The sequence below is a fragment of the Pristiophorus japonicus genome, chromosome 1 (genome assembly GCF_044704955.1).
Source record: "Pristiophorus japonicus isolate sPriJap1 chromosome 1, sPriJap1.hap1, whole genome shotgun sequence".
Lineage (NCBI taxonomy): Eukaryota > Metazoa > Chordata > Chondrichthyes > Pristiophoridae > Pristiophorus > Pristiophorus japonicus.
The window spans coordinates 531,230,596-531,243,945 of record NC_091977.1 but is presented as its reverse complement, the minus strand read 5'-3'; the positions used below and the strand labels follow the sequence as shown (position 1 = coordinate 531,243,945).

The 13,350-nt window shown below is 48.4% G+C and overlaps 1 protein-coding gene across 8 annotated transcripts in view; it reads left to right on the top strand.

Moving 5' to 3' along the window:
• The window catches only part of LOC139277917 (intermembrane lipid transfer protein VPS13B-like), a 1,209,249-nt gene that overhangs the window by 239,468 nt on the left and 956,431 nt on the right, over window positions 1-13,350 (top strand). For all 8 annotated transcript variants that reach the window (XM_070896555.1, XM_070896554.1, XM_070896561.1 and 5 more), the window contains exon 15: window positions 8,212-8,406. In XM_070896555.1, coding sequence (XP_070752656.1) covers window positions 8,212-8,406 — 195 coding nt within the window. The remainder of the gene's footprint in view (window positions 1-8,211; window positions 8,407-13,350) is intronic.

Genomic DNA, 13,350 nt, shown 5'->3' with positions numbered 1-13,350 from the left:
GCATGAAAGGATATTCTGACTTTCCACTTGGTAAATGCTTTGAAACTTCTGCAGTGTGATGCTCCTGCTGGCTGTCTTGTGTCTGCTGAGAGTCCCGAGTTTCGCTCGCTGCCTTCCTTCCTCCAGCATTTAATTTTAAAAAAAAATCTAATGTTAGTGTATAAAATTATGAGGGGCCTAGGTGGCATGGATAGGAAAGACAGAATTAGCAGAGAGGTCTATAACCAGGGGGCACAGATTTAAAGTAATTGGTAGGAAGATTAGAGGAGAGTTGAGAACTTTTTTTCACCCAGAGGGTGGTGGCGGTCTCGGACTCACTGCCTGAAAGGGTGGTCGAGGCAGAAATCCTCATTGCATTTGAAAAGTACTTGAATATGCAGTTGAAGTGCCGTAACTGTCATGTATTTAACCATTTTGCAATGACATAGTCATGTAATTGTAACTCATGTACACTGTATCTGTACCCTAGAAATGCACACCCTGACCACAGGGGGTGAACTTGCGGGAGACACTCCTCACCTGGGTTTCCAGGTATAAAAGGGGAGGTCCCACCCAGGGTCAGACTCCTTGGTCCTGGCAATAAAGGTGAAGGTCACAGAGTGACCGTGTCTGATATATCCATGCCTCATGTGAGTTTGTCGTAAGGTGCAGGGACACCACATTTGGCAACGGGAATCACTGAACCAAGAGGATGGCCACTGGTGGCACTGTGTGGGTGAGGACTGGGACGACTTCGTGGAAAGACTCCAGCAGAGCTTTGTCACAAAGGACTGGCTGGAAGAGACAGCGGCTGACAAGCGGAGAGCACATCTACTGACCAGCTGCGGACCACAAATGTTTGCGCTGATGAAATACCTGCCTGCACCCCAAAAGCCAGCGGACAAGTATTTTGAAGAGCTCAGCCAGCTGATCAGTGAGCATCTCAAGCCGGTGAGTAACATACACATGGCCCAGCACCGGTTCTATTCTCTCCGGCATCGGGAGGGACAAAACGTCTCCGACTTCGTGGCGGAACTGTGGTGCTTGGCCAGTCTCTAAGTTCTCCGATGCCTGCAGGGGGGAGATGTTAAGGGACTTTTTCATCGAAGGCATTAATCATGCCGGCATTTTCAGGAAGCTCATAAAGACTAAGGACTTGACTTTAGAAGGGGCGGCGTTGATAGCTCAGACCTTTATGGCGGGGGAAGAGGAGACCAAGCTAATTTACGCACGAAGCCCTGGTCCAAACGTGGCGACGGACCAGGGAGTTAACGTGGTGAACGCGGCTCGGGACCCCGCAGACAAGCAAAGGGCATTTCAAAACCGCCCAGGCAACAACAGGCTCTAGGGTGGGCCCGCAACAAGTACAATGGAAAGGACATCGGCAATTCACGCCATCTCGAGAAACAATGCGTCCCGCGATGGGACCATTAACACCCACCATCAGAGTGCTTAGAAACAGCCAAATGGGCAATCAGAGAGGAATGCCTGGTAATAGTCCTTTTGTTAACAGCAATCTCAATCTCAGCTCATGCTGGAGGTGCGGGGGTCGACACTGCGAAAAGCTGCAGGTTCCAGCAATATACCTGTAGGATTTGTAATGTCAGTGGACACTTGGCCAGGATGTGCAAAAAGGCAGTAGCGAGGCTAATCTGCGAGACAGAGGAACCAGATGAGGGGTCTGCAATGCAGGATGAGGCCTGGGGTAAAGCCATAGATGCTGAAGTTCAGCGGGTTCATTTGGCTGACATCCACAGCTCATACACTAAAACGCCACCCATGATGATGATAAGCCTTACTGAATGGCATCCCGGTGCACATGGAGCTGGATACGGGAGTTAGCCAGTCACTCATGAGCGCCCAACAATTTGAGAGACTATGACCACACAGAGCTAGCAGGCCCAAAGTGGAACGCATTGAGACGCAGCTACGGACGTACACCAAAGAGATCATTCCAGTGCTGGGCAGTGCAAACTTGGTGATAACACATAATGGATTACAGAACCGGCTGCCACTCTGGATCATTCCAGGAAATGGCCCCGCGCTTTTGGGGAGGAGTTGGCTAGCTGAGATGAATTGGAAATGGGGGGATGTGCACGCCATTTCACCTGTGGAGCGAAGTTCATGCTCACAGGTCCTGCAAACATTTAGGTCACTGTTTCAACCTGGTGTCTGTACGTTCAAGGGCACTAAAGTAGTGATACGCATCACTCTGGACGCCAGACCAGTGCACCACAAAGCCAGAGCGGTGCCGTACGTGATGCGTGAGAAAATTGAATGTGAACTCGACTGGCTGCTCAGAGAGGGCATAATTTCGGCCGCTGAATTCAGCAACTGGGCAAGTCTCATCATTCCCGTCCTCAAAGCAGATGGCTCGGTTAGGATTTGTGGCGACCACAAAGCCACCATCAACCGAGTATCGCTGCAAGACCAATACCCGCTTCCGAGAGTGGAGGACCTTTTTGCCACGCTGGCAGGTGGCAAGCTGTTCACGAAGTTGGACCTCACTTCAGCCAACATGACTCAGGAACTGGCTGAAGAATCCAAGCTTCTGACCACCATCACGACGCACAAGGGATTATTTGTCCACAACAGGTGTCCATTTGGCATTCGTCGGCAGCAGCCATCTTTCAGAGAAACATGAAAAGCTTGCTCAAATCCATTCCTGGAACAATCGTATTCCAAGACAACATTCTCATAACGGGGCGAGACACCGAAGAACACCTCCACAACCTGGAGGAAATGCTACGTCGATTGGATTGGGTAGGCTTGCGGCTGAAAAAGGTGTGTGTTTTTGGTCTCAGAGGTCGAATTCCTGGGCAGGAGGGTTGCCGCAGATGGGATCCGGCCCACTGAATCAAAAACGGAGGCGATCCGCCGGGGGCCCAGGCCCGGCAACACGTCGGAGTTGCGATCATTCCGAGGACTTTTGAACTATTTTGGGAACTTTCTGCCGAACTTAAGCACATTGTTGGAGCCGTTACACATGCTGCTGCGTAAACGTTGTGAATGGTTTTGGGGACTGTCAAGAACGGGCTTTCAATAAGGCGAGGAACCTGCTGTGTTCCAACAAACTGTTGACTTTGTATGACCCCTGAAAAAAAACTGATCTTAACATGCGATGCATCATCCTACGGGGTTGGGTGTGTGTTGCAGCAGGTTAACGATGAAGGCCGACTCCAACCGGTGGCTTACACCTCCAGGTCGCTCTCCCAGGCAGAGCGTGGATACGCATGGTCGAGAAGGAAGCACTTGTGTGTGTTTACGGTGTGAAAAAGATGCACTAGTCCCTTTTTGGTAGACCATTCGAGATAGAGACGGACCACAAGCCGTTAACATCCTTGCTGTCCGACAGCAAGGCTGTCGACACCAATGCGTCAGCTCGCATACAGCGCTGGGCCCTCACACTGGCTGCGTATGACTACACCACAAGGCACCGACCAGGCACCGAAAATTGCGCCGACGCGCACAGCAGGCTCCCACTGGCCACCACCGAGGGGACGTCGGAGCAGAGTCGAGATGGTCATGGCCGTTGAGGCTTTGGACACTGCGGGCTACCCCATCACAGCCTGCCAGATCAAACTTTGGACCAACAGGGACCCCCTCCTATCCATGATAAAGAAATGTATCCTGACTAGGGATTGGGCGTCCACACACAGGGCGTGCCCCGAGGAAGTCAGACCGTTTCAAAGACGGATGGATGAGGTCTCCATCCAAGCTGACTGCCTACTATGGAGCAGCCGGGTAGTCATGCCCCAGAAAGGAAGGGAAGCGTTCATGAGAGAACTCCACAGCGAGCACCCTGGCATCGTGGTAACGAAGGCCATTGCCCGGTCACATGTATGGTGGCCGGGGATTGACTCAGATCTGGAACAGTGGGTTCTCGTAGGTGCACGACGTGTGCCCAGCTGGGCAATGCCCCCAGGGAGGCCCCACTCAGCCCGTGGCACTAGCCCACCAGACCATGGTCACGTATTCACGTAGACTATGCGGGCCCGCTCATGGGGAAAATGTTCCTGATCGTTGTTGAAGTGGATCGAGTGCATCATATTGAACTCGTGCACGACATCTATGGCTTGCCGGACATCCTGGTCAGCAACAATGGCCCGTGTTTCACCAGCCATGAATTCTAGGAGTTTATGTCGGGCAATGGCATCAAACACGTCCGGACAGCGCCGTTCAAGCCGGCTTCCAACGGGCGGGCCAAGTCATAAAACAGGGCATGCTACGCCAGCGGAACTCCTCATGAAACGCACGCTCAAGACGCGGCTGTCCCTCATTCACCCAGCCCTGGCAGACATTGTTGAGGGCAAGCGCAAGTCCCAAACAGAGCTCCATGATCGAAACTCAAGGGGGAGGTAAATAGAAATAGATGACCCCGGTATTTGTTCTTAACCATGCTTTGAAACCCAAATGGCTTGAGGGCACTGTAATTGGCAAAGAAGGAAATAGAGTCATGGTGGTCCGACTAAACAATGGGCAGATATGCCGCAAACACTTGGACCAAGTAAAGAAAAGGTTCAACATAGACACTGAGGAACCTGAAGAGCATGAGATGGCACCCACACCACTGCCAGCGGACGAGCAACAAGGACAATCCACAGCATGCACAGTCCCTGCGGCCAGCTCGGACAGGCCGGAATCACCTCAAGTGACAAGAGTTGCGTGCCGAGGCTCAGCCACCAGAGCCACAACTGCGGCGCTCCACAAGAGCGTCGACCACCTGACAGACTTAACCTCTGAAACAAAAAGACTTGAGGGGGGAGGTGATGTCATGTATTTAACCATCTTGCAATGACATAGTCATGTAACTGTAACTCATGTACACTGTACCTGTACCCTAGAAATGCACACCCTGACCACGGGGTGAACTTGCGGGAGACACGCCTTACTTGGGTTTCCAGGTATAAAAGGGGAGGTCCCATTCGGGGTCAGACTCTTTGGTCCTGGCAATAAAGGTGAAGGTCACAGAGATACTGTGTCTGATATATCTATGCCTCGTGTGAGTTTGTAGTAAGGTGCAAGGACACCACAGTAACCAACAAGACTACGGACCAAGAGCTGGAAAGTGGGATTAGGCTGGGTAGCTCTTTTTTTTGGCCGTCGCAGATGGAACAAATGACCTCCTTCTGTGCCATAAATTTCTATGAAACTATGATGTTGAACAAGGGACTGGTTGAAGTCTTTTTACCAATGTTTGAATTCCCTATCAACTGGTATCTGGCAAAATAGATTAACAGGGAAGGGAAAAGTCATCTACACTAGGAAGAGTGCGAGCAGAGGAAACAAAAGCAATCGTAGAAACATAGAAAATAGGTGCAGGAGTAGGCAATTCGGCCCTTCAAGCCTGCACCGCCATTCAATAAGATCATGGCTGATCATTCCCTCAGTACCCCTTTCCTGCTTTCTCTCCATACCCCTTGATCCCTTTCGCCATAAGGGGCATATCTAACTTTCTCTTGAATATATCCAATGAACTGACATCAACAACTCTGCGGCAGGGAATTCCAGAGGTTAACAACTCTCTCATTGAAGAAGTTTCTCCTCATCTCAGTTCTAAATGGCCTATCCATTATCCTAAGACCATGTCCCCTGGCTCTGGACTTCCCCAACATCGGGAACATTCTTCCCGCATCTAACCTGTCCAGTCCCGTCGGAACGTTGTACGTTTCTATGAGATCTCCTCTCATCCTTCTAAACTCCAGTGAATAAAGGCCCAATTGATCCAGTCTCTCCTGATATGACAGCCCAGCCATAAGAACATAAGAATTAGGAACAGGAGTAGGCCATCTAGCCCCTCGAGCCTGCTCCGCCATTCAACAAGATCATGGCTGATCTGGCCGTGGACTCAGCTCCACTTACCTGCCCGCTCCCCATAACCCTTAATTCCCTTATTGGTTAAAAATCTATCTATCTGTGATTTGAATACATTCAATGAGCTAGCCTCAACTGCTTCCTTGGGAAGAGAATGCCACAGATTTACAACCCTCTGGGAGAAGAAATTCCTTCTCAACTCTGTTTTAAATTGGCTCCCCAGTATTTTGAGGCTGTGCCCCCTAGTTCTAGTCTCCCCGACCAGTGGAAAAACCTCTCTGCCTCTATCTTGTCTATCTCTTTCATTATTTTAAATGTTTCTATAAGATCACCCCTCATCCTTCTAAACTCCAACGAGTAAAGACCCAGTCTACTCAACCTATCATCATAAGGTAACCCCCTCATCTCCGGAATCAGCCTAGTGAATCGTCTCTGTACCCCCTCCAAAGCTAGTATATCCTTCCTAAAGAAAGGTGACCAAAACTGCACGCAGTACTCCAGGTGCGGCCTCACCAATACCGTATACAGTTGCAGCAGGACCTCCCTGCTTTTGTATTCCATCCCTCTCGCAATGAAGGCCAACATTCCATTCGCCTTCCTGATTACCTGCTGCACCTGCAAACTAACTTTTTGGGATTCATGCACAAGGACCCCCAGGTCCCTCTGTACCGCAGCATGTTACAATTTCTCCCCATTCAAATAATATTCCCTTTTACGGTTTTTTTTCCAAGGTGGATGACCTCACATTTTCCGACATTGTATTCCATCTGCCAAACCTTAGCCCATTCGCTTAATCTATCTAAATCTCTTTGCAGCCTCTCTGCGTCCTCTACACAACCCGCTTTCCCACTAATCTTTGTGTCATCTGCAAATTTTGTTACACTACACTCTGTCCCCTCTTCCAGGTCATCTATGTATATTGTAAACATCCCTGGAATCAGTCTGGTGAACCTTTGCTGCATCCCCTCAATAGCAAGAACGTCCTTCCTCAGATTAGGAGACGAAAACTGAACACAATATTCCAGGTGAGGCCTCACCAAGGCCCTGTACAACTGCAGTAAGACCTCCCTGCTCCTATACTCAAATCCCCTAGCTATGAAGGCCAACATACGATTTGCCTTCTTCACTGCCTGCTGGACCTGCATGCCCACTTTCAGTGACTGATGAAGGTCCCGTTGCACCTCCCCTTTTCCTAATCTGCCGCCATCCAGATAATCTGCCTTCGTGTTTTTGCCCCCAAAATGGATAACCTCACATTTATCCACATTATACTGCATCTGCCATGCATTTGCCCACTCGCAGCCTCTTCGCGTCCTCCTCACAGCTCAGACCACCACCTAGTTTAGTGTCATCCGCAAACTTGGAGATATTACACTCAATTCCTTCATCTAAATCGTTGATGTAGATTGTAAAGAGCTGAGGTCCCAGCACTGAGCCCTGCGGCACTCCACGAGTCACTGCCTGCCATTCTGAAAAGGACCCGTTTATCCAGACTCTCTGCTTCCTGTCTGCCAACCAGTTCTTTATCCACGTCAGTACATTACCCCCAATACCATGTGCTTTGATTTTGAACACCAATCTCTTGTGCGGGACCAAGAGTTTAGAAGGATGAGAGGGGATCCCACAGAAACTTATAAGATTCTGTCGGGTTGGGACATGTTAGAGCAGGAAGAATGTTCCCGATGATCGGGATGTCCAGAACCAGGGGACATAGTCTTAGGATAAGGGATAGGCCATTTGGGACTGAGATGAGGAGAAACTTCTTCATTGAGATTTGTTAACCTGTGGAATTCCCTACCGCAGAGAGTTGTTGATGCCAGTTCATTGGATATGGATATTGGAACTGTTCTACCTTATCTACTTAATTTTTCTGATTGCTTTTGTTCTGCTCCCACTCTTCCTAGTGTAGATGACTCTTCCCTTCCCTTCCCTACTGATCTATGTTGCCAGATACCAGTTGTTGTACTAATAAAATAAAAAAATTGCAAGGGATAGCACGCAGAAGGAATAAAGGGAGTAGACGAAAAGCAAATCGGTCAGGGAAAAGACAAATGAAGGAATGAGATGTTGGCTTGTACAGAATGATCAACGGAAAAGGAATAACATTAAATACGAGCAAAGACAGATGAAATGCATGTATTGCAATGCTGAGAAATAAACTGGTAGAATAAGAAGCAATTACGATCGAGGAAGATGTGTATTTGATAGCACTAATAAAAAAATTGCCAGCAAACTGGGCTAGAGCGGAAAATAACCTTGGGCTTATAATACTTTTAGGAGGGACCTTATAGGTTAGAAAGAAGGAGGAGTGACCATATCTGTATCCATTGGTACGACACAGCACAGAATATGCACGCACAAAGTATGATCTGCAATGGACGTGTTTTTCTTTTCAAACAAAAAATCTTGTTTTTCCAGAATTCTGTGCCTTACTTAAATGCACCACATTTTCATCCATTGCGGCCCCTACCTGCCTTGAGAATCCAGGTAGAAAAAGTTAGTTTGGAACATTCAGTGCCGATGTATGCTGGACAACTTGTACCCGCTGTCAGCAGCCTTAACCAGCCATCTGATAACCTGCTGCACCACTGCTATGCACACTGTTATGTTAAGGTAAGGTACTCTTTATCCTCTGTTTAAATAATTGTTGAAGTAGAAAAGTATCAATGATAACTTAAAATGTACAACGGACCAAAAACATTTTGATATCCTATTCAGTACACTTGATTGTATTTAGTTGATTGATTCTCGCTCCACAATTGTTGGACATTTTAAGCACTGAGCTGATAGAATCTCCTGGCTAATTCAACTGAATTGATGAAGTGAATAAGTTTTTCTTTTTTATATGTGGAATACTGAATAATAAGTATTATTTTTGATACAATTGAATTTGTCCTCTCATTTCATCCAGACCCTTTTAATTGTCCCACCTCAAACTTCCTTTTCTTCTTGATCCAGGATTTATTTTTAGTTGTAAATGCCATTTTTTATGTCTGAATATTTGTTATGGATGTGCTGTGGAGCACATTAAAGGGATCTTGTTTTTCTTCCAGATTCCACACCACTTTGAATCAGTTTTTTTTGGTTCAGATTTACCTGCATCTACTTTTTCTTGGAGTCCTGCCGATGGTCTTGTTGCCTATTCCTCAGGAATACAGTAGAAAGTGTAGTAATAGACACTTTCTACCTTTTTGAAAATGTTATAGCCTCTGCATTCTGGGCAACATGCTTAGATGCACTGAGGTTTTTTGGGAAATTAGAAAGAAAGACTTGGTTTTATATAGTGCCTTCCACGACCACTGGACGTCTCAAAGTGCTTTACAGCCAATGAAGTACTTTTGGAGTGTAGTCACTGTTGATTCCCGGGGGTGGCGGGACTGACACATAAGGAGAGACTGGATCAACTGGGCCTTTATACACTGGAGTTTAGAAGGATGAGAGGGGATCTCATAGAAACTTGCAAGATTCTGACGGGACTGTACAGGTTAGATGCAGGAAGAATTTCCCGATGATGGGGAAGTCCAGAACCAGGGGACACAGTCTTAGGATAAGGGGTAGGCCATTTGGGACTGAGATGAGGAGAAACGTCTTCACTCAGAGTTGTTAACCTGTGGAATTCCCTGCCGCAGAGAGTTGTTGATGTCAGTTCATTGGATATATTCAAGATGGAGTTCGATATGCCCCTTATGGCTAAGGGGATCAAGGGGTATGGAGAGAAAGCAGGAAAAGGGGTACTGAGGGAATGATCAGCCATGATCTTATTGAATGGTGGTGCAGGCTCGAAGGGCCGAATGGCCTATTCCTGCGCCTATTTTCTATGTTTCTATGTAATGAATGAATGTAAGAAAATAAAAAAACCTCCCAGAAATTTGCTGCAACTTTGGGGCGGTGGGCGGGGGGGGGAAGCCTTTATTTAAATGTTTGATTTTGTTGAAACCTTTGGGTATAGCAATGTAATTGCATCAATATATATTACCCGTGCTTGTCATAATGAGAAACTATTTTGGCTCATTTTCGCTCTGCTGGCTTTTCCTCCAATTTTATTTGCCTGTTGCTCCTTATCTCCTGAAAGTGGTGATTCATACAATGGATACAATAGAACAGGTGTTGCTGCTATTGAGTACCTTGGCCTCCCACATTCTACACTATGTAAACTTGAGGCCATTGAAAACTCGGCAGCTCGTTTCCTATCTTGCACCAAATCACGATCACCCATCACCCCTGTGCTTTCTGACCTACATTGGCTCCCGGTTAAACAACGCCTCGATTTCAAAATTCTCATCCTTGTTTATGAATCCTTCCATGGCCTCGCTCCTCCCTATCTTGGTTATGTTTAGAATAACTCCACAAGACTGAGTACTGTAAGCTTAAACTGATGTGACCTTAGTCTCTTTAATAAAACTCCAGAGTGCCAAAGCAGCAGAGCAGGCAACCTTTTATACTCGCTTGAATGCGGTGTGCAGGTGACCCTTGGGCCTCCAACAGGTGCGCCCTCTGGTGGCAAGTCTTACACAGTTATAATGTTTACATACAGACAGAATCTCTGCAATCTATTTCAGCCTCACAACCCCATGAGATGTCTGCGCTCCTCAATATTCTGTCCTCTTGAGCATCTCTGGAACTCCCTCCCTAAACCTCTCCGCCTCTCTATCTCTCTTTCCTCCTTTAAGACGCTCCTTAAAACCTATTTAACCAAGCTTAATCTGCCGTAATTTCTTCTTATGTGGCTCAGTGTTAAATTTATCTGTTTGTCTTATAACACTGCTGCGAAGTGTCTTGGAAGTTTTACTATGTTAAAGGCGCTATATCAATAAAATTTGTTTAAGTGCTGTTCCCTATTTTAATGTTTGTTGCTGCCCATATTCCAGCAGGATCATTTACTTCAGTGAGGAAGGGTAAAGGGAGATTTAAAAAAAAAAAAATCTCAAATCCTTGGTTTCATAAACAGAGACATAGGGCCCAAGTTTCCACAAGAAAAAAAACGGGCGCCCCTCTGAGCTGGGCGCCTGTTTTTCGCGCCGAAAACGGCGCCTAAAAAAATCCTCAGTATTCTCCACCTACTTGCAGGTCCTCTGGCCCGAGGCGCAGTCAGCACGAGCTGTGGGGGGGTCGGAGCCAGGTCCCAGCGCTGAAAACAGTGCCGGGACCTCTGCACATGCGCGCTACAGTGGGCACGCAAGTGCAGTAGCTCCAGGCGCCCAAAACTGTGTGGGAGGGTCCCGAAGCACGCAGCCCCGAGCCCTGGCCGAATGGCCTCACTGGGGCTGCGTGAATAAGACTCCTCCCACGGCCAGCTCCTGCTTCCCCCCGCCCCCGATCGGACCCGACACCCGCTCCCCCCTTGCCTCCGGACCAGACCCGACACCCGCTCTTCCCCCCCCCCCCCCTCCCGCCAACCAGACCCGACCTGACACCCGCTCCCCTCCCCCTCTCTCCCTCCCCCTCTCTCTCTCTCTCCCTCCCCCTCTCTCTCCCTCTCTCTCTCCCTCCCCCTCTCTCTCTCCCTCCCCCTCTCTCCCTCTCCTCCCTCTCCCTCTCCCTCTCCCTCTCCCTCTCCCTCTCCCTCTCCCTCTCTCTCTCCCCCCCCCTCCCGCTCAGCGACACGAACGGCTTTCTCCTCCGCCCCCCCCCCCTCCCGCTCAGCGGCACAAACGGCTGCAGAATTCTCCCTGGCTGAAGCACTTTCACACAGGTAGGAAGATGGTTTATTTAATCTTTTCTTGGCTTATAAATGTTTATTCAGGTTGGATTTATTTGTATAATATTTGTAGAAGTATAAATAAGGACTTATTGTAAAATTTAATGAGTTCCCTTCCCCCCCCCCCCCCCCCACCTCGTTCTGGACGCCTAATTTGTAACCTGCGCCTGATTTTTTAATGTGTAGAACAGTTTTTTTCAGTTCTACAAAAATCTTCACTTGCTCCATTCTACTTTAATTTGGAGTACGTTTTCACTGTGGAAACTTTCAAATCAGGCGTCAGTGGCCGGACACGCCCCCTTTTGAAGAAAAAATTCTGTTCCAAAGTACCTGACGAGAACTGCAGTAAACAAAATGTGAAGAATTGCGATTTCTAAGATAGTCCGTTCTCCACCAGTTGCTCCTAAAAAATCAGGCGCAAATCATGTGGAAACTTGGGCCCATAGAGTACGAAAGCAAGGAAGTAATGCTAAACCTTTATAAATTGCTGGTTAGGTCCAATTCTGGGCATCACACCTCAGGAAGGATGTCAAGGGCCTCGAGAGGGTGCAGAGGAGATTAACTAGAATAATCATCTCTCGTGGAGAAACTGGAGAAGCTGGAGTTGTTCTCCTTTGAGCAGAGAAGGTTAAGGAGAGATTTAATAAAGGTGTTCAAAATCATGAAGGCTTTTGATCGAGTAAATAAGGAGAAACTGGCAGGAAGGTCGATAGCCAAAGGTCAGAGAGTTAAGTTAATTGGCAAAAGGAGCAGAGACCATGGGCCCAAGTTTCCACATGATAAAAAACGGGCGCCCCTCCGAGCTGGGCGCCCGTTTTTCGCGCCTAAAACGGCGCCGGAAAAATAACGCGCGATTCTGGAGAGCCCTGCATCTCCTTGTCTGTTTGGCGCGGCGCCCAGGGGGCCGGAGCCTACCACTCGCGCCGATTTTGTAAGTGGGAGGGGGCGGGTACTATTTAAAATAGTTTTTTTCCTGCCGGCAACCCTGCGCGTGCGCGTTGGAGCGTTCGCGCACGCGCAGTGTGAAGGAAACATTGGCACTCGGCCATTTTTGTAGTTCTTTGCAGCTGTTTAATTTTTGAACATTTTTTAATAAAAGCACATTGCCATCAGCACATCAGCACTGAGGCTTCCTGCAGCCTTCTCACTGTCTCCTTCCCGCCCGCCGTCTGGAACGTCTTCCTCCCCCCCCCCCCCCCCCCCCCCCCCCCCCTGCGTTCAGTCGATTGGGCCCGGACTCCCTCCCTCCCGCCGTCTGGAACGTCTTCCTCCCCCCACCCCTGCTGCGTTCGGGCGGTCGGTCGGGCCCGCACTCCCTCCCGCCGTCTGGAACGTCTTTTCCCCCCGCCGCTGCATTCGGTCGGTCGGGCCCGCACTCCCTCCCTCCCGCCCCCCCGCCGTCGGGAACGGCTTCCTCCTCCCCCCCGCCGTCGGGAACGAACGAACGAACTTGAGGCTGGCTGAAGCACTTTCACACAGGTAGGAAGATGGTTTATTTAATCTTTTCTTTGCTTATAAATGTTTATTCAGGTTGGATTTATTTGTATAATATTTGTAGAAGTATAACTAAGGATTTATTGCAGAATTTAATGACTTCCCTTCCCCCCCCCCCTCCCCCCCACCTCGTTCTGGACGCCTAATTTGTAACCTGCGCCTGATTTTTTAATGTGTAGAACAGGTTTTTTCAGTTCTACAAAAATCTTCACTTGCTCCATTCTAAGTTAGTTTGGAGTACGTTTTCACTGTGGAAACTTTGAAATCAGGCGTCAGTGGCCGGACATGCCTCCTTTTGAAGAAAAAATTCTGTTCCAAAGTAGAACTGTTCTACCTGACTAGAACTGCAGAAAACAAAATGTGGA